Consider the following 25,818-nt stretch of genomic DNA (forward strand, 5'->3'; position numbering starts at 1 on the left):
GGCGAGGAGAGTCGGTTCCAGGACCCCAGCCTGTCATGTACATGTTGGTGACTTTGGCCGAACCTCTCAAGGCCTCAGCTCTCAACAGCGGAGATGAAAAAAGCCTGCCCTTCCACATTGTTTGGGTGAGGAGTCAGGAGGTAAGGGAGACCAAAAAGCAGCCTAAAAACCAAAGTGCAGCATAAATGTGCGAGTCACGAAGAATGTTTAAAGATCACTTCGGGCAGCTGACATGGAACAATGGGAGGCAGCTCTCAGGTGCACAGGACAGCCCCGCACACCGCAGGGCACTCCCCATTCGTCCACCATGCCCGGGCACTGAACAGTACTCCCTGCCCCCCACGCCATCCCCAGCCAATAGCTGCGTCAGAGGAGCCACCACTCCCACCCCCTTACCGGGCTCTTCTTCCCCCACCAGATCTCTGAACACTACATTTACTTGGCCTTAGATCTACCAACTTTCCTCCTCCCCAACTCTCTCTCCCAAGATAATGTCATCCGTTCCCAGAGCTTTAAGTACCGTCTGTAGGCCAACCTCTCTCAACTCCATCAATTTGGTCCGACAGCTCTAGCCAGGTGTCTGGGGAAAGTAGAGTGGATCCTCTAATCAACTCATTTTCAACCCTCTAGAGTGTCTCCTCCCTTCCTCCCCCTTCTGGCCTCAGCACAAAACTTCTTCTACACAGTTACTGAAGCCAGAACCTGAGGAGTCCTCTCTTCCAGGGAGGCAGTACACCAAAGTGGTCAGAGGTACAAAGTTAGGATTTAGGGCATCCAGATTCACGTCCCCCTGGTTCCACAGACAAACCTATGAAACTGACTCAGTGCTACAATGACAGGTAATGCCTGCATAGCCCTTACAATCTTAGGAAACATTCCTTGTCATTATCATGCATTTCAAAGTAGGAAAATATTTTTGAGATACATCAGTAGGCTTTACATTTCTTTTAAACACGGCATTCTCCTTCAATTAAGCACATTAGTTTGTCTCAGGAGGACTAGGATAATTCTAATAGGAAGGTAAAGAAAGTGCCAAAGTTCACCTTTTGACTATCAAAAGACGACTTCTGAGCTCCTAGCATGGTAATTGCCTTGAAATCCTGTCTGCTGGTATGGAGAAAGGGATTTTTTACAGTTTGCTAAATGTTCATTCAGAAATCAGGAGCCAGACCTGGGGGGTGTGGACATCAAGTTTCATTTTAAACCATGGATAGAGAGGGGCACCTAGGTGGCTCAGTCGATTAAGCATCCGACTTCAGTTCATGTCATGACCTCATGGTCCAGGACTTCGAGCCCTGTGTCGGGCTCTGTACTGACAGCTCAGAACCTGAAGCCTGCTTCAGAACCTGTGTCTCCCTCTCTCTGCCCCTGCCCCCCTCTGCCTGTCAAAAGTAAAACATTAAAAATAATTTTTTTAATTAAAAAAAAACTTAAACCATGGGTAGACAGAACTCAGGATATGAAGTAAGGGAAGATGCACCTGTTGAGAAGAACCAGAAGAAGCAGTCTGGGGGAAAAGACACAATGGGGGCAAGGGAACCATGTAGTGTTATTCCCAGTTTGGACCCTTCACCACTCCTCCCCACCTCCCAGCCAAGGGGGATCCCGTGGATCAATCTAAGGAAGAGCCCAAGCCTCAAGTCAGGGGAGGAGGGAGCCCACATTCAGCTCTGGCATCTTTGGTGTAAGATGGACAGTGTACCAGTATAGATGGAGCAAGCAACTGATGACCCACCAGGGCTATGGGATGATGGGAAGCAGAATTCACTTATTGTTTCTCACAGTTTCCAAAGGTGTTCCAGAAGCCTTCAAGGGTAAACCATGTATTCTTACAGATCGCCTATGTGAGAAACTCAAATTCTTGTGAAAAAGTAATTTTGGTTATTTACTACCATGACAGTAAAGACAGCTTCGATTAGTTCTAAGAATACTGTGTCATCCGGCCAACTCTATAGGAGGGGAAAGAACACTGGAAAGCAGGAAAAACTGGGTACCAACAAAGGCACTGCCACTTAGCTCTACCATCTGGACAGGGTCCAGAGCGTGTCTCCCAGTGGTATTACACCGGACTGTGATCAATCTGTGACCACAGGTAAGAAGCATTAGAGTATTTGGGGTTGACTCATGATCAACCATCACAGTCAGAAGTTATTGGTTAACCTCTATTAATGCAGCCTCCAAAGATTTAGGTCGCAGGAGAACAGGAGAGGGCCACAGGCTACTCCTATGGTCAGTCAAGACCCACACTTCTGGCTACATGACAGATGCCATAGTTCACGGGGCTATATTCTAAGTGTACAATATATTCTGGAGGCAATCACAACAAGGAATGGCTGCATGGGGAGTGCCAGCCAGGCCAGGAGAGTCTGGTGGGAGAAGATGAGACTAAAATGGGCACATTCCCAGAGCCGTCTCCCCAGAAGTTGAGCCCTCGGGTGGGAGTGAGGGGAAAGAGATATTCACCCTCCTCTGAGAGTTTCCAACTGTGGAATAGCTGCCTTCTGAGGGGAGAAGACATTTCTAGCCCAGGCTGGGTGTCACAACACTAAACTTGCTGAAAAAGGAACCCTGATGATAGAAGATGTGACCTCTAACTTGAAGAAATCTTAATCATCCTAGGCATTTCATAAACACATACTCTGCAAACTAAGACATAAGGGGTTCTACAAACAAGATGATAAAATGAAAAGAGTTGTGGAAATGACAACCTCACCGAAACACTAAGAAAAATCTCTGCTTTGGATTGCTGAGCCAGAGTTCATACACATCAGGTAATTACGATGGATCAATATGTGCCATGACAAATGGGGTAAAACTTTGGGAGGCCCATGACCCAGTAGGGAAGAACAGCTGGAATGTGCATGTAATGATTCCTAAGATCCTAACAGAAGTTTGAGACTACACATTCAGACCAATGCAGTTAAGTAGTTCACACGTCTATACCGATAGGTCCTCCATAGTCTCTCAGCAAACACATGTTAGAGGAACAGCTCTTCTTAGCCAGTAAAGGTGGCTCATCAGAGAAGTCGCCAGGATCCCACCCCTGCTCTCTCCCCTACAAGGTCCAAGACGTTTTCTGAAAAGACATCCCAGAATTCTAAGTACTCTTGGTACTTTTTCTTCTCAAGGAAGTTAACTCCCTCTCTAACCAAAAAGGACAGCTCTTTCAAAGCAGGTCATCGATCACGAGGCACTGCGTTCTCTAATTCCTGGAATACAAGAGACCTAAATCATTTCCATCATCTTCTAGCTAGAGGTGCCCCTCCTCTGGCTTCCAATATCATGGCTCTATATGATGGGGGCAGGAGCCAGGCAGGCTCAGGAACCATTTGCTTTTAAGTCTGTCCACCGTGGTTCTCGAGGACGTTCCCACACAGCATCACCCGCAGGCTTTCCGCGGCCTCCCTCATGCACAGAGGAGGAGATGACCCTGCTGTTGACAAAGACCAGGTCTAGTACCTGGTCACACAGGTGGTTACAGGGAAGCTCTCAACCCTGTAACCTAGCACACAGATGAGCCAATAAGTATCAACATCTGAGCCTCTACTGATGAGCTCAAGCTCCGCAGGCGAGGCCTGGGCAGCTTGAAACCCTTGCGAGGATTCTCACAAGCAGCCAGTGCTGAGCATCCTGGCAGAAGAGGCCAGACGTTCACTGCAACTGGAGGGTCCTCTACCTTCCAAATGGCTTTCAAATTCTCTAACTTCTTTCATCGATCCAAACCCATGCTCAGATCCTCAATTCATGTTGAGATGTCAAAAGCAACCATGCAGGGCTTCAGAACTGGGGAGACTACCAACACTTGGGACTTGTTCCTGTGAGGGACACGTCTGAATCCCACAGATCAGATACTCTGTCCCACAAGTTTCCTCAACACTGGTCCAAAGACTTTGCTCTTTTATTAATCACTTATAGAGCTTAGAAAAAAAGAAAAAAAAGGATTTGGTTCCACCCATGAGATTCTGATTGGGGGGGGGGGGGCGGGGGCAGCGAGGGCAGTGGATCTCTCAGGGATATTGAGGCAGAGCTATTTAGGGGAACCTGTTTACTCCACCATGGACAAGACCAGACCCTGTCAGACACTAGGATTCAAATCTAACTACCTCCATGACAAAGGACCTCCCCAAGGCTTTCTTCTTTTTAAGCCAAAACACTGTCTGTTGTTGTATACCCGTGTGCTCATGGTAACCATGAGGAACTGAAAGAAAGCCGTGCTCTTTAACCCAGTCTAGAAAGAGGACTCCCCACTACGTCTCCATAACAGGGATTGGTTGCACGGAGCCAGCTACCTTACATCACCTCCTTCGCTTTCTAACACACTGACAGGAGCCCTGCAGCCAGAGGCAGGGGGACTGCTTCTCTGTGGACCAGGAAACTAGCCCACAAAAACTAATGGACTTTAGACACTGCCCTGGACTCTAAAATCGTCATCCTTTTTGAACACGCACCCCTACCAATAAGGGGAACCGAGAACATATAGATTCCTAAATTGCTTTCTGCTCCTGGCCGACATCACACGCTTAGTGAGTGGCACCCTGGCAGGCTGTCTCTCAAACACCTAGGAAACCACCGCATGATGGCTGGGCACCGCAGCATCCTGTATTCTTTTCTGGTGCCAAAGACTACAGGCGATACCGCCAAAGGGGCAGCGGTGCCCAACGTTCTAACCCTCTTCTAGGGGCTGCTCCAGAAGCAACCAGAGTGCAATTTCACTCTCGAGGCAAAGTGGAAAGTTGTCTGTCTTCTGTGTAGGAGAATAAAGAAGTTTGAAGCATTCAATTTAAGCGGCATTTCCTCTAAACAGACTGGCAACCACCTATCAACTTCTACAATTCTAATTTCAAACACAACCCTATTAAAAAAAAAAAAAAAAAAAAAAAAAAAAAGAGTCCCAAAGAACTTCTGTAATCACATGGGATTGCCATCTTCATTTGGCCCTGAAGCTACTATTTGTTCTCTGAGGGAAACCCATGAAGAGAACCCCACTCAGCTTTGAAGTCTCCTTCCAGCTCTTCTCTCATTTGGATAGGATACCACCTACTAATTATCCCAGTATTACCACCATCACCATGACTAAGTCACATGGTTATTGAACACTTACTTTGTGCAGAAACCATTCTAAGCACTTCTCAGGTATCAATTCCTATGAACTTTAATATTTATTTAAATTTAAGTTAGTTAACATACAGTGGAGTATTGGTTTCAGTAGAACCCAGTGATCCATCACTTACATACAAGACCCAGTGCTCCTCCCAACAAGTGCCCTCCTTAATGCCCATCTCCCATTTAGCCTACCCCCCAACCCACTTCCCTCCAGCAACCCTCAAAGAGTCCCTTATAAAAAGAGGAGAAAAACCATATTATTTTTCCTTCCTTTCCCCTATGTTCATCTGTTGAGTTTCTTAAATTCCACATATGAGTGAAATCAACCCATGAATTCTAACAAACTTGTGAGTTAGACACTATACTCATCCCCATTTTAGAGACACTGGTGCAAAGTGAATTCAACTCAAATCATTTGCCCAAAGTCACACAGCCAAGCTCTGAGAAGCCAAGCAGTCTCATCCTGGGACCCTGACACCAAGCCACCTTTGCTTCAGGGCATCTTCCTTTCCTACTCAACTCAGCCACTTGGCAGATGGTCTACAGCTGCTCAGTCTTCCCAGATAGAAATGTAAAAACAGGCAGTTCAAAGTGAAAAAGAAAGTGGTTAACACGGCGTGAAAGGCATTACTGCAATATAAACAGAAATGTCATTTCATTGCGCCAGGCTTCACATTTTATTAGCCTTGTAACCAAAAATTATTTCAGACACCTTGAAAAAACTAAATCCTAGCCACATGTCACCACCACTATAAACTCCAAAAGAAACCCATGAGGGGTGGGGAGTTTGACTCTGGGATCAGAAAAAAGCTGTGTCACAAGAACAGCGTGTAGTCAACGAACCACAGGAGCTTGGGGCCACGGGGCACTGACCAGGGCAGACTCCGTACATGGCACACCGCACTCCAGAGTCGGTTTATTTGCTACCGACCCCGAGAAGGAAGTGCAGAGGTGCATCCTCCCCTTTCAGAGGAGGAATAGACGAGCTTTAAATGAGAGAACTTGCCCAGGAAGAAACACGGAAAAGAGGCAGGAGACTAGGATGATGCTAACTGGGGTCTGTGCTAGCCCACCTCCTCACATGGGAGCACCCCCCATGTGCTCCCAAGCCCAGCGTGTGCAGGTTTGAACAAGACTTAAAAATAGAGGCAAGCGCCCAAGCACCCTTTTATTTCAATTATTAGTATCTAGATAAAGAACTACTCCCAGAATGTTACAGGAGTCGAACCAGATTAACACTTCTTCCTCAACGGATAAGAGCAGAGGCAAGAGATTTGGTAAATCTCCCTGTGTATCAAGCCAGGGGGAGGTACTATATCAGATGCGAAAATCAGGATTGAAAAACATACACGGGCTAGAGTGAGGCGCAGGCATAAAGGTGAAATTTAATATAACTGGAATCCTGCTCAGAGCCAAAAAAAATCAATTGTGCAAATGCAGAAGGAGGGCAACATATCTTAAAATAAGTTTAAATTTATAGTGACAAAGATCAGTGGTTATCTGGGAGCAGAGGGGTGGAGTTCAAAGGAACAGAAGGAAACTTTTGGGAGTTAAGGAAATGTTCATTATCTGAATCGTGGTGATGATTTCTTGGGTATATAAATATGTCAAAATGTGTCTACTTGTATGTGCAATTTAAATCTAACTGCATTTTAAATGTATGCACTTTACTACCAGTCAATTAAATCTAGTTAAAGTTGTAAAAAAAAAAAAAATAGTTCTTATGCATATGTGGACAGATTGGGGTGGGAAGAGAATTTTAACGGCTTGCAAACTTATGAAAATTCAACAGTATGAAATGACTGCCAAAAGCCGATGCAATTGTAGGCTCCTCCAACAGAAATTCTGTATGAAAATCAACTCTTCACCTCATCTGGCACACCACATCTAATGAGCACCAGTATCTGAAAGACCAGATGGTATCTAAGGGTGGCCGCTCTGGGACAGGGTCTGAAAACCACACTGGCAGGAACGGCTGTGGCAGCCAGGATCCGGCTTCAAGCTGGGAGCGCCACACGTAAGAAAATGCCCACCATCCTGTACATCTGCACAGAGCTCAGACCTGTGGGTCAAAGCCAAGGGAGACCAAGCAGAGCATTGGGGAATCAAGAAACTCCAGACGATGAAAGCAGTTAAGTATGGCAGCATTTCAGACACAGTTCCCTGCACCGGGGATGTGCAAAAGCAGCACCCAAAGGGGCCAACTGCTGGGGCATGGTCTCTGGCCTTCTCAAAGCACAACTGACTTCCACCACACGACTACAGGCTCTCTCCTTCCAACATGCTAAACTCCCCCGGGGAAGAGAAAGAGGATTACTAAACCGAAGACTCGGGAGCCAAAATCTTTTAGCTCTACGATTTTTGATACGGGCCTTAACTTCACCAAGCATGGACAACTAATGGTCCAGGGCTATTCTTTTCTAAACTCACCATTTTAAGAGCAGAATATACACTTACACTCAAGTTTCTTTTAACACAGGGATGTTATCGTTAGCTACATTCACTGCACACTTAAATAACTTTCCCCTACACTCAGAAATTTAAACAGTGGAGCTAGAATTTTAAACAGGATAGGTTTTATAGTGCTTTATGTTCTATACCTAAGGATTGCCCTTTGTAATATCTTAGGTAAGGAGAGCATCCCAGAATTTGAACAGAGGGGGACTATTCAGGGCATGTTCTATAAATAAGACAGAATGTAAGAGAAGAAATTAAAAGCTGTTCCTGTGTCCAGACATCCTGAGCATCTTCTGGATCTCATCCTAAAGCAACCTAGTTCTAACCAGTCCTGACTTGAAGCCATCATGAATGGGAAGGAAAACACAACTTCACCCATCAATCAGGGTTGACTCAAGTCATAATTTCAAAGTTTATGGTAAAAATTCAACAAGTTGGTGCTCCTCACTGGTCTTCCCAGTGATTCTGTCATTTGTTGTACTCAACACCAGCCAATGAACTTCAACATCCACACCCCAAATGTTCACAGTGCTTGACAGCTTCTCAAGACTCTTCATAATTTCCCACTGGGTCCTAGTCCCTGAGGTAGAGCCAATGTTCTCATAAAGGATGACGAAACCAAGGAGTGCCTGGGTGGCTCAGTCAGTTATGCATCTGGCTCTCGGTTTCGGCTCAGGTCATGATCTCATGGGTCATGAGTTCAAGCCCCAAGTTGGGCTCAGTGCAGACAGTGCAGAGCCTGCTTGGAATTCTCTGCCTCCCTCTCTCATAAATCAAACAAATTTTCAAGAAAAAGAAAAAAGGGTTAGGATACCAAGAAGCACAGAAGCCAAAACATTTGCCCATAGACATTACCAGAAAACAGAACTTGGACAGAAAACACTTCAGTGAAACCAAACGTGGCCCTGCTCTCCTCAGCATGACCGCGTGTTCTCACTGAAAACTGGAGACCAATCACAAAGTACTTCACATCCCAACTTCCCCCAAACCACAGAAAGATCCTGAGTAACAACCAACTTATGTCACAAAATAAGGAAGAAACAGATCTCAAAACAAAATGCGGATTTAGACCACTTACGTATAGTTTTTTTTAAAAATTATCTTCCCAACAGTCCTAATCCCAGAGTGTGTAGCTGAAGAAACCCTACAAAGTCCTGAGTCCTTTCTTCAATAACCCACAAATACTCCACCCCAATTACCAAGAAGGTAAAGTTGTCCAATCATTTTCACCTCCAAAGATGGAAAATTCAGGGTTTATCTCCTCTCTATTACAGCACACATCTCCAGCCTCTCACTTCTACTCGTACCTTTAACCCTTTAACTCTCTTCCTGCTGTTTACCTGAAAGGCCTCTAGATTTCTGGGGCACCACTTTTATACTATGGATATTCCTTTCCATACTGTTCCCTGGAAAACCTTCGAGTTCTCTAGAAACCCTGCATACTTCTAGGGACACAAAGCCACCAAGATACCCTCTCTAGGGACCCAAGCAGGGTTTATAAATTTGATTCCTTCTCTCCCCTGTGAACACAGGCTTTCTGCTCTCAAGGAGCTCCTCCCCATCTCTGAGAAGGCTCCCACCCACAAGAGCCTGTTCCATTCACCACTGGCCCCCGGGCCACAGGTGTGCCTGCTTACACGCCTCCCCGGGATCCCAGGTAATAGCTGTCCCATCTTTCACCATTAGTCACAGCTTGGCAACACAGCAGAGTGAGATGGAAATGTGTGTGTTCAATTACCTTGGCTACCTGAGCAAATAGATTTGCTTTGCAGTATCCCCAATCTTTCAGAAGAAAACAACACACAACTCAAAAAAGGGCCAGTCCAATAAGATGGCCCACTTTCACCAACAAAGCTAGAAAATGCACTGAAACTCTAGTCTCACTGTGCAACCTTAGATACTTTTAAGCCAAAGGGAAAAGGTCTACCCTTTGGCTCTCATGGTGTCCTGGATCGGCTCTGTTCTGGAAGACCATCTGGATCAGGAGGTACCACTGAGGGAGGGAAGTAAGGCTTCTCAGCTAAAGCAGGGGCTTCAGGGCAAAGTGACCAAGCCTGGATACCAGCCTCATCCATTTACTATCTTCATAACTTTCGATGATTATTTAACATCCTTAAGTCTCTATCCTTGCCTGCAAGGTGGGGATAATGGATCTCACTTGGAGAAATGCATTAATATGTTGATCCCTCCCGTTCTTGAATATCACAGACCTAAAGCAAATGAAAGGGACATGTGTCCCAGGGTCTCACACCCCATAGTTCCCTATCATTCACTATATAGAGGCTATTTACAACAGACCAATTCTATGCACAAGAACAGAAGCTGCTCACAAGATGTTTCCATCCCTGGAAAAGGTATAGGAATGTGGGGAAAGAAAATATTATGAAACAGGGCCCACTGGAGGAAAAAAAAATATTCTCTGAATATTCCACATCCTACTACCCCCTTATGTAACAAGCTCTAAGATGTCTCCATACTCTAGACCAGTGTTTCCCAAAGAGTGAAATCAGTCCCTTGAGAAAACCCCTGAAAACAGTGTTGTGTCTAAAATGCATCCCCACCTTAAAACTCAGAAAGCACGTCAACATCACTGCTCTGAGAATCTGTGTTAAAGATGATTCACTGGATTAATCCAGGGTTTCCCAAACTTGTTTCACCATCTCTTCATCCCTCTATTAATAGCACACACACTATCTTCCCAAAGTTGACCCCGGCCTTGACAGGTCTCCAGTCTGGCCCCGAACTGTACATGACCATACCTTTGTTTTTTAACAGCTTTTTTTTGAGATAATTCACAGAACACCCGATTCACTCTTTTCAAGTATACATTTCAAAGCGTTTTAAGAAAATTGGCTCAACTATAGATCCATCACCACAATCGATTTTAGAACATTTTTATCCCCTCCCTAAAAAGATACTGATATGCAACCGCTCCCCCATTTCACCTCTAGCCTCAAGCCCAGGGCAAACATTAATGTGCTTTCTCTCTAGATGAACATTTCATGTAAATGGAATATGATATGTGGTCGTCTGTATCTGGCTGCTTTCACTAGGCAGGGTTTTAAAGGTTCATCTCTGTGGTAGCATGTATCAGGACTTCGTTCTTTTTTATAGCCAAATAATATTTCACTGTATGGATGTACCACTTTTTATCCATTCATCAGCTGATAGACTGTTTTCATCCTTTGGCTATTATGAGTAATGCTATTATGAACATTTGTATATAAGCTTTTACGTGAACATATTTTCATTTCTCTTGTGTAATTACATAAGAGTGGAATTGCTGGGTCATGCAATAATTGCGTTTAACTTACTGAAAACTGTCAGACTTCTCTAAAGTAGCTGCACACTGTACATTCACACTAGGAGCACATGAAGATTCTAATTCCTCCACATCCTTTCCAACATTTGTCATTTGGCTTTTTTAATTACACATCCCAAGGGGTATGAAGCAACAGGTAACTGTGGTTTTGTGACCATGCCTTTGATGCCCCACTTCTGGAATTATGATCACCCTATTCTAGCCCCCCAGAGGCCTTCTTCTCACTACATATCCCACCAATTCAAGATCCAGCTTAAACGCTGCAGTTTTCTTGGACCATCTGTGACAGTCAAGACTCCAGACTCAAGTCAAATGACCCCATGCATGGCTTTTATATACACTTCCTGTTGTTACAGGTGTTTTTGGCCCACCATTACATCTTCTCTAACCAGACTGTGTGCTCTGCAGAGTTGAAGGCAAGTTCTTACATTTTTCAGTGTTCATTCAGTAAGGAACCCAGCAAATGATGCATACCACACCAATGTCTGCAGATACAATCTAATGCAGGAGCTGAGGCTGAGAAAGGTAAAACTGGAAGAGCGGGCATTCTGGATCTTTGAGTGGGAGAAAGGAGCAGTACTAACCAGTGGAGGTCGGCCCCCCACCCCATCTCACAGTAACTATAGGTTGTCATGCAGAGGCCAGAACTCATGAATGTGAGGTTTCGTACGATTCTTCTTCTACTTCGTTTCAAATCTCCATTTACTCCCAAGTCCAGCCTTAATGAATTCAACAGAGATGGGGACAGTGACCAATTGTTGGCTGTCCTTGTGTCTCCTCCTCCACCTCCTTTCCTCCAGCAAAGGACTCCGTGGGAGCTCTCAGGATGGGGATGATGGTCTGTATTTATCCCTTTGAGCTGTGACAGGCTCCCTGACCCACTCAGAACACATCAAGAGTTGGAGAGTCCCTGACATGAGCCATATCAAGAAAGAAAAATCAAATCCTCAGTGAATCACGAGAAAGAATTGCTGAATCCAAGGCAAACTAAGTCACAAACTCAGCGTAATGCTGGGTGAAGTGATTAACTTTGGTTTCTTACACCCTTCATTTTGCCCAGCTGTTACAGAGGCTCAGATTCAAAGCCACACTGTTGAATTAATGGTTTTTTCAACTATAACTGATGCGTCAGGAAGAGCACAACACAGTTGGCAGGTATTGTTAAATATGTTCTAGCATCTAGAATTAACAGAGCAGATCTATACTGCAAGTATAGCAACAACCTTCCCTTCCCTCCCCTGCATCTGACCAATGGGTCTCCTCTTTCCCTACACAGCAAAGATTCTCCAGGGGCCTCCAGTGCATCTCTCAGATCAGTAACAGAAACGCTAAGTCACTGACCCCACCAAATTCAACAATAGCTCTCTCCTATGGCCACACGTGCTGGTCCTTCTACTTCTAGTCTAAGTTCATGAGCAAAAATTGTGTAAGAATTTCAGTAAAATTATTTGGCTGCACCCTAGGACTCAGAGTACAAGGAGTATAAACCTTAAAATAAAACCCTTAAGGAAGCAATTCCTCATTCAACTTTAACCTCCAAGCCCTTTAATTGCCAAATTTATAACCCATCTATACACCACCCTGTACAACCACATCCCCTTCTAATGGATGTGAACAAGGACCCAAACAACTGAAATAACCCGACTGTAGAAGAACCATGAACCCAGCTTCAAGCATGGAAAGGAATAATGGAGGCATCTAGGCAAGAGGATCTATGGTGTGGATAAAGCTGGAGGCCAAGAAATTCCAAAAGCTATTGGGGGCACCTCAAGAAGTCTTTGGTGAAGAACAACTTCTGGTACATCTAAGCACAACTGGGTAAAAGAGGAGAATGAAACGAAAAATAATTATCAGTGACATCCATCCAAAGAGACGTCAAAGAGCTACTAGAACTTTTAGCATGGTAGGAAGTCACAAGTAACCCACACCCACCTTCTGTTTTATAACCATAAAGAAACCATCCTCCAAAGGAGAAAGATAGTTTAAGATTCAGCTTAAGTGATTCTCCCAAGGCATGGAAGCCTGTCCAGACCCCAGATCTCTCTCCAGTGTGCCACACACTTGACCTCCCACAGTAATATATGAATGGGGCTATGTACTAAAACACATTAAAACCCATTCTTCTCTCCACATGGCATGGCCTTGAACCACACTTTGTTAGGTTTGCATAAGTTAGCAAGGTAAGTGATTTCTGGCCAAGCCCCGAAGTAGATTTATACAGTATGTGGTCTTTCTTATGGCATTAAAGAGATCAAAGGTTGAGACCATTTTAGCGCCCCCCCCCCAACCCCGCCCCGACTCTCCTACTACATTTAGGAGAAATAAAATGGTTACGGATCATTCTGTGTTAAATTGCTCAGTTCTCCCATCACTGCTTATTTTGAACATAGTATAGATCTAGAAGGAAGCAGAACTTTTTATATACAGAGCTCTACAACCAGCAATACCACACTAAATCTATAAACAAGCTTATAAACGCAGCCTTCTTTCTTAGAAAAGTTAATCGGGCTGACAATTATACTCTGAGATCCACTGAAGCACAGACCATCTTAAACGGGATTCTCCTTCTCATTAAATTAGCCTAAGCGGCCCTACTCCCCACAAAGGACTTTCCTACATTTGCTGCTAGCTCCATAAGGTGTTCTGTAGAAATGGCAAGAAAGATGGCTGACAAGATCCAGCATGTTAGTGTGAACGGGAATATGCATTTCCACCAAAACTTTGGTGAAACTTTCTTTCCCTACCTTATGCCTGAATAGCTTAAGACCATCAATGTGGTGATTAGTTTTAGTTGTCAACTTGGCTAGGCCAGAGTACCTAGACATTTGGTCAAACACTGGTCAAGATAGTGCTAGTGAAGATATTTTTTAGATGAGATTAACATTTCAAATCAGATTTTTTTGTTTACCATTACCCTTCATAATGTGGGTGGGCCTCAACCGATCAGATGAAGGCCTTCCTCCAAGACAGAATTATGACAGCAGACTGCCCTCAGACTTCAAACACATCAACTCTTCCATGGGTTCCAGCCTATTAACCTCTCCTGTGGATTTTGGATTTGCCAAGCCTCCACGATTACATGAGGCCATTCCTTACACACACACACACACACTCTCTCTCGCTCTTTCTCATCCCTGGTTTACTTGTTCCATTTACCTGTAGAACCTTAGTACAATCACCTAGCCCATTTTCCAATGAAACAGACGAGTACCCATCTTTCAGAGCTAAAAAAGAGCAATACAGAGATTTACTTCAGTGTCTAAAGAGAAACTCTAACACCAAATACCAAAAAAAAAAAAAACAAAAAAAAAAAAAAAACAAAAACACAAAACCACCCAACCTACTACACATAACTACTATTTTGAAATTCCTATCTAAATGCTTGGTATATTAAGAAGTTGTCCAAGAATCCTGGTTCCTTCAAAGGGAATCTGCAGTGGAATCTGCAAAATGAAGGGTGATGCTAGAAAATGAATTTGTGACACCAGAGGGGAAGGAAAGAGTGCCAGAAGGAAGCCAAGGAGACATGAAATCTAAGGCATCCATTTATTTCATTGCTCAGAAAATGAACAAGGTCTTGGGAGCCACTGTTCAAGAATAGGTTCAGGTTCCCAAGAAGATGCTGAAGACATGAGGAAATGCACTAAGAAATAGAACCTGGGCTGGTTCTGTTTCCAGTACTTTTACTCAATCCCAGGATCACCAACTGATTGCTAGGCAAAAGCAGTCAAGGAAGGCAGAAACTTCTACCAGAAGGACTACCCAGAAGGACTCCCAGGCTGAGGTCATTCTTACCTGGCCATCTGCTTGTAGGCTTCTTCTGCCACAGCAAAGATGTGGGGGTCCATGTCCCCCATGTTTTGGCCACTGTAGGCATAGATGACATCTTGACCATAGATTGGCAACTGTTCATAAGGATTAATGGCAACAAGCACGATACCTGCAAAGAGACAATGTAGTCAGATTCCGATAGCAATACAGCCACCTGACATCCACTTTCAAAGGCCCTTGTTCATATCCATCAAACTAAAACATGAAAAATGAAATGAATCGCAACCAATCACTCAACTAAATCAAGACGTATCTGTGTTGTTGTCCAGGTACTGTGCCAAATTCTGTTGAAGAAAGCTGGGCTTCCACATGCCCTAGTGCCTGGAATAAACACAGGTCCATGTACACACGTACACCACTGCTCAAATTCCTGAAATACATAAAAATGTTGCACAACCAGAGAGAAGAGGATGCTTAATTCTGTCAACAGGTGTTAGGCTTTATTTTTTAATTTTTTTAATGTTTATTTTTGAGAGAGAGAGAGCGCGAGCAAGCAGCAGAGGGACTGAGAGAGAGAGAGAGGGGGACACAGAATCCGAAGCAGGCTCTGAGCTGTCAGCACAGAGCCTGGCACAGGGCTCAAATCCACAAACTGTGGAATCATGACCTGAGCCGAAGTCAGACGCTTAACCCACTGAGCCACCCAGGTGCTCCAACAGGTGTTAGGCTTTAAAAGCCATCTCCGTCTGGGGGCGCCTGGGTGGCGCAGTCGGTTAAGCGTCCGACTTCAGCCAGGTCACGATCTCGCGGTCCGTGAGTTCGAGCCCCGCGTCAGGCTCTGTGCTGACAGCTCAGAGCCTGGAGCCTGTTTCCGATTCTGTGTCTCCCTCTCTCTCTCTGCCCCTCCCCCGTTCATGCGCTCTGTCTCTCTCTGTCCCAAAAATAAATAAACGTGGAAAAAAAATTTAAAAAAAAAAGCCATCTCTGTCTTAAAAACTGAGAACTGAGGGTTGATGGGGGTTGGGGGAGAGGGGAAAGTGGGTGATGGGCATTGAGGAGGGTACCTGTTGGGATGAGCACTGGGTGTTGTATGGAAACCAATTTGACAATAAATTTCATATTATAATTAAGTAATTAAAATATAAATAAAAATAAATATAAATATAAGCCATCTCTGAATTGAAATCTAGGAAATGAACAAATTTTCATTTGTGTATGGGTTATCTTACCTAAATACAAATTGTGGGCGTGTAACATGATTTACATATCTTAAGGTCAAATCTTGTCTCAGCCAGTTATTAACTGAGTTATTCTAGCAAATTACTTAACCTCTAAGTGCCTCAGTTTCCTGGACTATAAAATTGGGAACAGCAATTACCTTTACTTGATTGTCCTGAGGACAATGATTAATACAGAACTTAGACCAGCATCTTGCATAGTAAGCACTGTGTGTTAGATTTTTTATTAGCTCACATCACATCATATCATGTATTATCTTTCCTTTTACTTTTTAAAAAAAAATTTGCATCCCCAGAACCATACATCACAATGATGGACTCAATAAATACACACTGCATGAAGAGTCAGCAAATCACCTAACATTCCAGATCTTTTATGGAAGGGCACATAATATTTGAGAATGTAAAAAGAAAAAAATTATTATCTTCAAGAGAGAAATGCATGCCTTTTTCTTTCCCAAAAGAGCACATTCTGGATCTTTAAAGAACCACTGACAAGGGTACAAAATATTTGAGCTTTTCCAGGCATGTGGGGAAAACAGGAATGGAAAAGTCATTGCCAAGTGGGAGATCTCCACCATTGTGTCTCCCTTTGGTGTTTGAAAAGGGACACAAGTCAAGAAAATGAGAAGACAAACCAGAGAATGAGAAAAATATTTGCAAAAAAAACATAACTGATAAAGGACTAGTACCCAAAACACATAGAAACAATTGAGGAACCTCCATACCGCTTTCCAGAGTGGCTGCACCAGTTTGCATTCCCATCAGCAGTGCAAAGGAGATCCAGAAGATGTGGTGTGTGTGTGTGTTTGTGTATATATATATATACATATATATATACACATATATATACACACACATATATACATATATATATACACACACACATATATATACACATACATACACACACATATATACATACATACACAATGTGGTATATATTACTCGGCAATCAAAAAATGAAATCTTGCTATTTGCAACTATGTGGATGGAACGAGAGAGTATTATGCTAAGTGAAATTAGTCAAAGACAAATATCATAGGGCTTCACTCATATGGGGGCGGGCTAAATGGGTAAAGGGCATTAAGGAATCTACTCCTGAAATCATTGTACTATATGCCAGCTAACTTGGATGTGAGGCTGTGGAGAAGTGGAAACTCTTTGTTGCTGTCCAACGTAAAATGGCACAGCCACTTTGGCAGTCTCTTACACAAAACAATCTTACCGTAGGATTCAGCATTCACACTCCTAGGTATTTATCCAAAGGAGTTGACAACATATCCACACCACCACCTGGCAGGTGGATGCTTGTGGCAGCTTTGACAACTGACAAAACTTAGAAGCAACTAAGATGTCCTTCAATAAGTGAATCAAATGCGATACATCCAGACCATGGACTGTAAGTGCTATAAAAAGTGATTTATCCAAGTATGAAAAGCCATGGATGAAGCTTAGAGTGTTACTAAGCGGAAGAAGCCAATGTGTATACAGCCACATATGGGGATTCCAACCCCATGATATTCTATAAAAGGAAAAATGATAGAGGCAGTATAAAACATCAGGGGTTGCCAGGGACGGGGCAGCAGAGGGGGTGGGGTGGGGAGGGATGCAGAGGCAGATCATAAGGGATTTTAGGGCAGTGAATCTATGGTTAGGATAGCATAATGGTGGATACATGTCCTTATACATTTGTCCAAACCCACACTATGTACACCACCAAGAGTGAACCCCAGTGGAAACTATGGACTTTGATGATGATGTGCCACTGTGGGTTCATCAACGGTTGGGGAAAGGGTATTATACGGGAAATCTCTGTATCTTCCCCTCAGTTTTGCTGTGACCTAAAGTTGCTTTAAACACTAAAGTCTAAAAGAAAGAAATGCCAGAGAATACTTGGAAGAATCTTGTCTGTTACATTTCAAGCTAAGGGAGGAAAAGGACACCCACCAAGTCTTCAAATGGAAGTTTGCCCGAAAAGACCACCTGGACCAAAAACCAAGGCCCCAGACCCTGATAAATTCCTCCTAAGGCTAATGACTTGGAGAATTCTTCAAAACAGCCTTACGTGTTCTACTGATTGTTAGAGTTGTACAAAACCCTAATTCACACAGCATTCAAATTTTGATATTATACTCTAAGGCCACACATTCTCCTAAAATATCTCAGCCACTTTCACAGCAGAAAACAAGTGTTTCCTGATGACTCAGAGCTCTGGGCAACACTGGTCACTCTCAACAGCTGATGCTATAGGAGTCAATGGGCATTTGGGTAAGCGTGTACAGACACCAGGACCTCTTCTAGAAGGGATACCTTTAAACGCTGAAGCTGATGGTGGTTTATTCCTTTCTCCTCAAATGAGAGGTTTTTGTTGTTGTTGGAAAAAAACACAACTTATTAAAACCTCTGAATATTAATGGTCTTTTTCAGATAATATTGCCATTAGCCATTGGGTTGAAGTTGTTTTGGGGAAACTACTTCTCATGCACTGACGTCTGACAGGAAAGCTCACTGGAACTTAGTAGCCAACCCATCGATTCCAAACCCAAGTGGATTATCACTGTGAGAAGAACTCTGGTCCAAGGCCTCACTTGTGATCATGACAAGACCACGGCTCTGAGGCACAGCTGGGACAACCCCCACAAAGAAACCCATAGCCTGACTCCTCAACCAGATCCTAAAATGATTTGCCCCACAGACAATGGTTTCTAGGGATCTAGATCTTACCATACCACTTAATATTCAAAAAAGAAAAAAACTGGGATGTGGGAAATTGAGAAGTTTCAAGAAAACCAAACAGGAGAATTTTGAGGACATTTTATTGTAAAGTATTTGCCATGTTTTCTGCTCATGGATTTGACAAATTCATCACACACCACATCTGTACATGGCAAGGGAGAGAGTCAGACAAAGACAGGACTTCCTTAGAGGACAGAAGCCAGCCAGGCATGTTCACAGGAGTGCGCTCAGTGGCGAGACCAGACTCCTGAGCTAGGACCCTGGGATCTACTTACTGCTGTCCTACAGGCTCTGGGACTGTGCCTAAGTCAGGCCACATCGTGTGGTCCACTTCCTCCCCGGCTGAGCTGTGATTAACACCAATCATCCCACAGAGATGTAGGGCAGCCTAATTAAGCCACATTCACTGATTGCAAACCTTTCAAGGGTCTCAGTTGAGAGGTACTCAGGAGAATGCTAGTAGGATTCCTAACCATTAGAGTTTAACACATCAAGTCTGAAGATTGTAAGCACTTTCAAACACATGCAGCCAACAGATGTACGCCACTTACCACAGTAAGTGTAGATGTGGTTCGACTCCAGGAAACGGACCTTTAAATTATGCAAAACTGCAGGCTCATGTAGATAGCTAAGGGCAGTTAGGTCATTTTCTCCCACCAAGATGTCTGGATTCCGCAAAAAGGGCAGCTGGTTGCTTTGGACATCAATAGGGTATTCCCGAATCTAAAGAAATGCAAGTAATAGACACAAAAAGGCAGGGTTATGAACCATTTAGCCTGTATCCAATATCCTGTCACATTGGCTAGGATCACGGTCCTAACATGATCATACCTGATGAAGACAGATAACCTTCTTTTAAAGATGAGCAAACCGAACAAAGTACTTATGTTGCCCTAAGAGACCAGCCCTGGAGGAAAATTTGCTGGTAACAGAATCCCAGTATATCAAGATAAAAGACTGAATGACAGGAGAGATTCAGGAAGCACAAGATTTAATGACATGTTCTACTGGCTTCTCAAAGAAAAGATACTGAGTCTTGAATCCTGGTCGCAACAGGAGTACTGCTTCTGTCTCCCATGCAGCCAACCTTCTTCACCCCCATTTAATGCTGATGCCTTCCTCTGCCCCATCATCCAACACGTTCACTTTTTTTTTTTTTTTTGGATTACCTTATAACAAACTGCTCTCCATAAATGCCCTCCAGGTGTACACATATTCCTCAACATCCTGACAACAAGCGACTCTAGGGCAGGAATTTTACTTTGACCTAACATATAATAGGAGCTCGAGATCTATAGGTGTGTATAATCAGGAAGTCTCAAATGCAAGGTGCTATTCTTATATCCTTAGCATAGCAGCTGGACAGGAGTACTCAAAGATGCTTTCTGACACGTTATGTTTAAAACTGACTCGTGTACACACTTATCCACATAATAGGAGAATCTTGGCTACAGTTTATCATGTCCTATCTAAATTCCTTATAGTGTTGTTAAAAATCATCTGAGCTTGTAAAAACAATTTCCCCAAACACTACTTATATGTTTAGGAGTTCTGGGGTGGGGCCCAGGAATCTGAAATTTTGAAAAATCCACAAGTAGTTCTGCAACAGGCGGTTTACAGATATCTTAAGAACCACTATTCTATAGAAGCCTTTCAAGAAAGTCTATGGACATAGCTTCAATTTACTAGAGGAACAGTTTTTTACAAGAACATAAATATCAATGTTCTCTCCCATCTCTCCCATTTTTAGATGGTCACACACAACCAGATATTAAGGTGTATTAAAACCAGCAAGTTTAATAATGCTGCTAAAATCGGCAGGTAAGTGAAACCTAATAGCAGATCCCGAAATAACAAGCACAGAAGGAAAATTTGTTCAGAAGAATGCTGAAGCAAATGGTTAAAAATGAATTTCCCCTCTAATAGCAGCAGATAAACAAAGCCTTTTAAGGAAAAAGAAAATAGAGCTAGGGTTCTATTCTCATTCCTTCAAAGACCAAAGTAAGTTTTAGGTAAAATACAAAATAATAAATAAATAAAAACGCCACTAAAATAAAAAACAAAACCAGTAAGAAAATGTAGTCAGGTAGTTTTAAGAGCTTTGGAAGGAAGTACTTTCAAAGGATGATGCAAGAGCCAGTAGTAGGTCACAACATTTTTTATTTTGACTATAAATGGAATTTTTAAGCCATCATGAAACACACCATGTGCAGAGGACAAAGATTCTGCATTACCTAACAGAATTAATCTTAATATCCAAAGTTTTAAGAAGCCAAAAATACCACCAACACCCCAACAGAAAATTATGCAGAGGCTATGAGCCACAAAAAGTACAAAAGGAACATGAAAAGCTATTCAGTGACATTAACCAAACAGATGCAAATAGATTATTAGCATTATATCACATAAGCAAAGGTGTAAAAACTACCAAGACCTTAAATATGAAGGATGTGGCCCAACAGGTGGGTTGTTTGTGGGTTCGGATTGATGGACCTTTTTGGAAGACAGCTAGCAACACTTGAGTCTGAAACTTTCATGAATAGACTCTTCCTTGGCCTCCAAAGACCATCTTATAAATGAGCAAAGATATCCACAATCTAGAGACAGGAAGGTAAAACATGACATATACCTGTATTTAAAGACAAGCAGCTCCCCACAGCACCCTGCTGAATTTACAAAGAGGCATGTTACAGAATGAAATCTAGGATTCCTTTTATTGCAAACTTTATAGAATGACATCCCCACAAATTATCAACAGTTAGCCACGTAAGCGAGGTTTTCCTTGTACAGGTTCCTGTTGGGGGTTTGTGTGTTAATCAAGGCCATTCTCTTTTTTGTGCAAAGGTGACTCCATATGGGAGACCAGTAAACTAGCTATCCTGAACAGGACACAAAATTTCCAAAAAGTGGGCAACAGGGGAAAACAGAACATGTTGAGATTTTAAGTTCTAGAGGTGATGGTCCCCTTCATCTCTGGCTGAGTTACTGGTGTCACTGGGACTCTAACCCGACTCTCCCACTCTGAGTCTTTCTGAAGACTTCCCCATGGAGATTCATGCCCCCCCCCCCCCCCCCGAGAAAGGAGCACATTCACTCTGCATGTCCTGTGTTGTTCTCCACACCACCCCCCTACCACCGGCACAAGATGTAGCCAAGTGCAGAACCACAAAGCTCACCTAGATCAACCCCTCATTTCTCAGATTAGAAAGCCAGGGCCTGAGCTCAGAGTCTTTAAACCCTGAGACAGAAATGCTGGTCTTCCTCCATATTTCCTCACATGAATCTTTCCCTCAAAAAATCTCCCCCAAGTGTGGAGGGAAGGGTGTATGCAATTTTGTGAAAATATGGCTCACAAATAAGCCAGTGGCTCTGGTTATAGTGAAATAGAGAAGTAAAAATGCCCAGAGCAGTCACCAAGATGTAGGAGGGGCAAACTCATGATTCAGGGATGATTTTGTGGTGTGTGTTCGTCCAGAGGGAAGCAGGGAATGAGTAACTTAAGATTTTTTTAAAATAGGATTTTGATTCCCACACTGATGTTAGTATCGAACATTTACAGCTAATGTGGTTTTACTTGAAATCTAAGCATTTAGGATGTGATCACCATGAACACTTTCTGGCATAGAAGACTTCACTATGTAACAACAAGGCCTTTGGAGGTGAGGAAGAGGTTCGATGTTAACTCATCATAATATTGAATTCTCTGTCACCCACCTGGAATGAATCTCAACCTTCCCCTTGAGACTAGGAAGAGAGGGGCATCTTTCGTCCGCCCCTACCTAGCATACTGGGACTAACCAAAACTTGAGAATACAGAGGAAGTAGTTAGGGGATTAAGTCCATATCTGCACTTTCCACTAAGGTAGCATAGGGAAATTACATCTGTTGAAATTAAGTACAGTTACAATTTCTCAGTGTCTCAGCCACACTAGTCATATTTCAAGGGCTCAACAGACACATGTGGCCAGTGACCACCACACTAGACAATACAGACAGACAACATTCTACTATAGCACAGTCATCCTTTGGAAAGCATTGGTCCATATTGCTCTATACTCTATGGGTCTATGGTTTTAGAATACTTAGCTGAATGTCTGATTTTGTTTCATGACCTCTCTCATACCAATTCATATCCATGTTACATTACACAGAACCATATAAATAGAATATAACCATAAAAATATCTTTGAGGGGCACCTGGGTGGCACAGTCAGTTAAGCGTCCGACTTCAGCCAGGTCACGATCTCACAGTCCGTGAGTTCGAGCCCCGTGTCAGGCTCTGGGCTGATGGCTCAGAGCCTGGAGCCTGTTTCTGATTCTGTGTCTCCCTCTCTCTCTGCCCCTTCCCTGTTCATGCTCTCTCTCTGTCCCAAAAATAAATAAACGTTGAAAAAAAATTAAAAAAAATATCTTTGAATGACAGCTCCCAACACAAAGACCTGGAGCTAATAAGAAGCACATATGGTAGATAAAGGCAACTTCTTGCTCCTACTCTACCCATACAGCTAAGACATCCAGACAAAAGATAAGCTAGTAAAAACAGGGTTACCAGCTGGCAAGAGGTTGGTGTTAACACAAGAGCTACACACATCATCCTCTAGTGGCAATGGTACCCAACTAGGAGACAAAGGGGGTAGAGAACCATGGTGGAGCATTTAGGTAGGTCTCTACCATGGCAAATATTCCTGCTTTGTGAAGTCAACAAGAAACTCCCAAGTAGCTGCCCAAAAGGGTTTCAAGAAGAGTGTGGATTTGGGGGGAGCGTCTAAAAGAGTGCCATGGGGGTAGAGTCAAGTATCTCACCAAATTTCTAAAGATTCCTGGCCTTGACCTTTTTATAGTCTCATCCTGATAACACTTCATGTATTACATTCATTACAAGCGGGACAAATTTCCACAGATGCACAGATGTATAACAAGCCCTCGCATAGAATTGCTCGGTTGTTTTTAATAATGAATGATACAAGTAATTAAGAAAATGGCCATCAACAAAAACAGAATTAAGAAGTTTGAATTTTAGGGGTGCCTGGGTAGCTCAGTCAAATGTCTTACTTCGGCTCAGGTCATGATCTCACAGTTTGCGGGTTCGAGCCCTGAGTTGGGCTCTGTGCTGACAGCTCAGAGCCTGGAATCTGCTTCCTATTCTGTGTCTCCTTCTCTCTCTGCCCCTTGCCTGCTCACACTCTGCCTCTCAAAAATAAACATTTAAAAAAAAATTTTTTTTAAATATGGAGTCCAAGTTAATCTTTCGATTTCAATTTATTGCAGGAAACACAGCTGACACACTGTTAGAATCCTGGAATCTCAATATGGCTTTTGACTTGGGGTCTCTCAGCCATGAACAATCCAGGCCGTCCTGCATGGGTTAAATCCACAATTCTTCAACCTCCACCATCTTTACCTAGGACAGGGGGTGGGGTGGGTGCTGGCCACCCTGTGCACCACAGGATGCTTAGCAGCAAACCTGTCCTCTACCTGCTGGATGCCAGGAGCAGACCTTCCTCCTCAGTCTTGACAGCCTAAAATGTACCCAGACGTTGCAAAACCTCCCTTGTCCAGGGGGGAGGGGAGTGCAAGGAGAGCAGAGGCAAAAAAAAAAAAAAAAAATCACTAAGCAAAAGCAGCCAAAGTATCCTCACTGATGGAAGAGATCACAGATACAGAGGAGGAAAAGGGCAATTACAGGAAGGACACAGATGGTGGTGAGGATTACATAACAGTGTCCATGTACTAATGCCCTGGATGGTATACTTTAAAAATGCCATCTTCACCATTTTTCTTTTAGATGTATTTTACAATAATTTTTTTTTTTTTTTTTTTTTTGAGAGAGACAGAGCAAGAGGAGGGAAAGGGCAGAGAGAGAGAATCCCAAGCAGGCTTCGCACCGTCAGCACAGAACCCAACACAGGGGTCAAATTCACGAATTGTGAGATCATGACTTGAGCCAAAACCAAGAGTTGGGCGCTCAACTGACTGAGCCCCCCTGGCACCCTGACAAAAATATTTTTAATTAAAACAAATTACAGCCTACCTCAAGCAAGATAACTAATTACATTGGTAATATTACTAATGTTTACATGCAAGTTTTTGTAACTTTACATGTTTTTTGTATGCATACAATATAAACATGATAACGGTCTTCACGTTATCCTTGCCAACCAAAGACGGTCTCAAGTGTAGATTACTGAGCAGTGGAGAGCAAAAAATTAGGTGACCAAATATTAAAATAAGAACAGAAATAACCAGTAGAACAAAGAAAAAAACTAGTAATCAAAATCGCCTGCACTAAGAAGTTGTACTGCGACTAGAGTCTTGGCCACTCTTAGCTCTGGTTTCACAAGATGTGCACACAGGTGACACTTGACCTGAACTGGGCTGACAAGCCCTGTGGGCATTCTCAGGATGCCCAGGGCTGAGGGCATCAACGGTCAAGTGCAGGGGTCCTCGTTCTTCTGCGGCATTTGCTTCCTGCCATAAAGAACCAAGTTTGTCATTTCCTAACAGCCGGGCACGTTTGGCCCTGTCCTTCGACCTGAGTAGGAGGGGCCTTTCCCTGGGCCTTTCATCTTCAAGCATTCCGTCATCTTCAACACAAAATAGAAGCTTACTGAACACACGATCGTGCTGCCACTTGGGATCAAGCTTCCGTGGGGACACATCTGAGCCCTGCAATCCTCAACGTACACTCCCGGGACGAACACCTTGGCCCCTGGGGAAAATGTCTCGGCACGCCTCTTGCCACATGTCCCTGAAGGAAGGTAATGGCATCCAGGTGCCCCGAAGGTCTGCCAACTGTACCACCACCAATGCCAGAGAGACACACTGCTCGGGGGTGTGGGGAGGAAGCGGACAGGAAAGAGGCGGAGAGAGGACAGGCCAATGAGCGTGTTGATCTCTCCTTTCAGAGGGCACAACTGCAAACAAAACTCACACAAGGAGATCTCATTTCCCAGCCACGCCCCGTGTCTAATTCCCGGCGTCTCCACAGGCGCTCACAAATTAGTACAGTATCTGCAACCACAGCAACGTGACGTGAGTAGTTTGCAATACTCAACAATTCACGGCCCTCTTCAATTTGTTTATATATAGGTAGAGGCACAGCATGCTTCAAGATCATGGTTCTTGACAACGGCAGCTACATGGAGACTAAAGAGTAGAGAGTTGCAAATATATCTTTAAGACGTTAAA

At 43.5% G+C, this 25,818-nt stretch overlaps 1 protein-coding gene across 3 annotated transcripts in view; it reads right to left on the bottom strand.

Annotated features, from left to right (window-relative positions):
• MYO5B (myosin VB) overlaps positions 1–25,818 on the bottom strand; it is a 340,620-nt gene that overhangs the window by 166,535 nt on the left and 148,267 nt on the right. For all 3 annotated transcript variants that reach the window (XM_045042264.1, XM_045042265.1, XM_045042266.1), the window contains exons 3-4: positions 19,182–19,353; positions 14,678–14,822 (exon numbers count right to left, since the gene is read on the bottom strand). In XM_045042264.1, coding sequence (XP_044898199.1) covers positions 14,678–14,822; positions 19,182–19,353 — 317 coding nt within the window. The remainder of the gene's footprint in view (positions 1–14,677; positions 14,823–19,181; positions 19,354–25,818) is intronic.

The sequence above is a fragment of the Felis catus genome, chromosome D3 (genome assembly GCF_018350175.1).
Source record: "Felis catus isolate Fca126 chromosome D3, F.catus_Fca126_mat1.0, whole genome shotgun sequence".
Lineage (NCBI taxonomy): Eukaryota > Metazoa > Chordata > Mammalia > Carnivora > Felidae > Felis > Felis catus.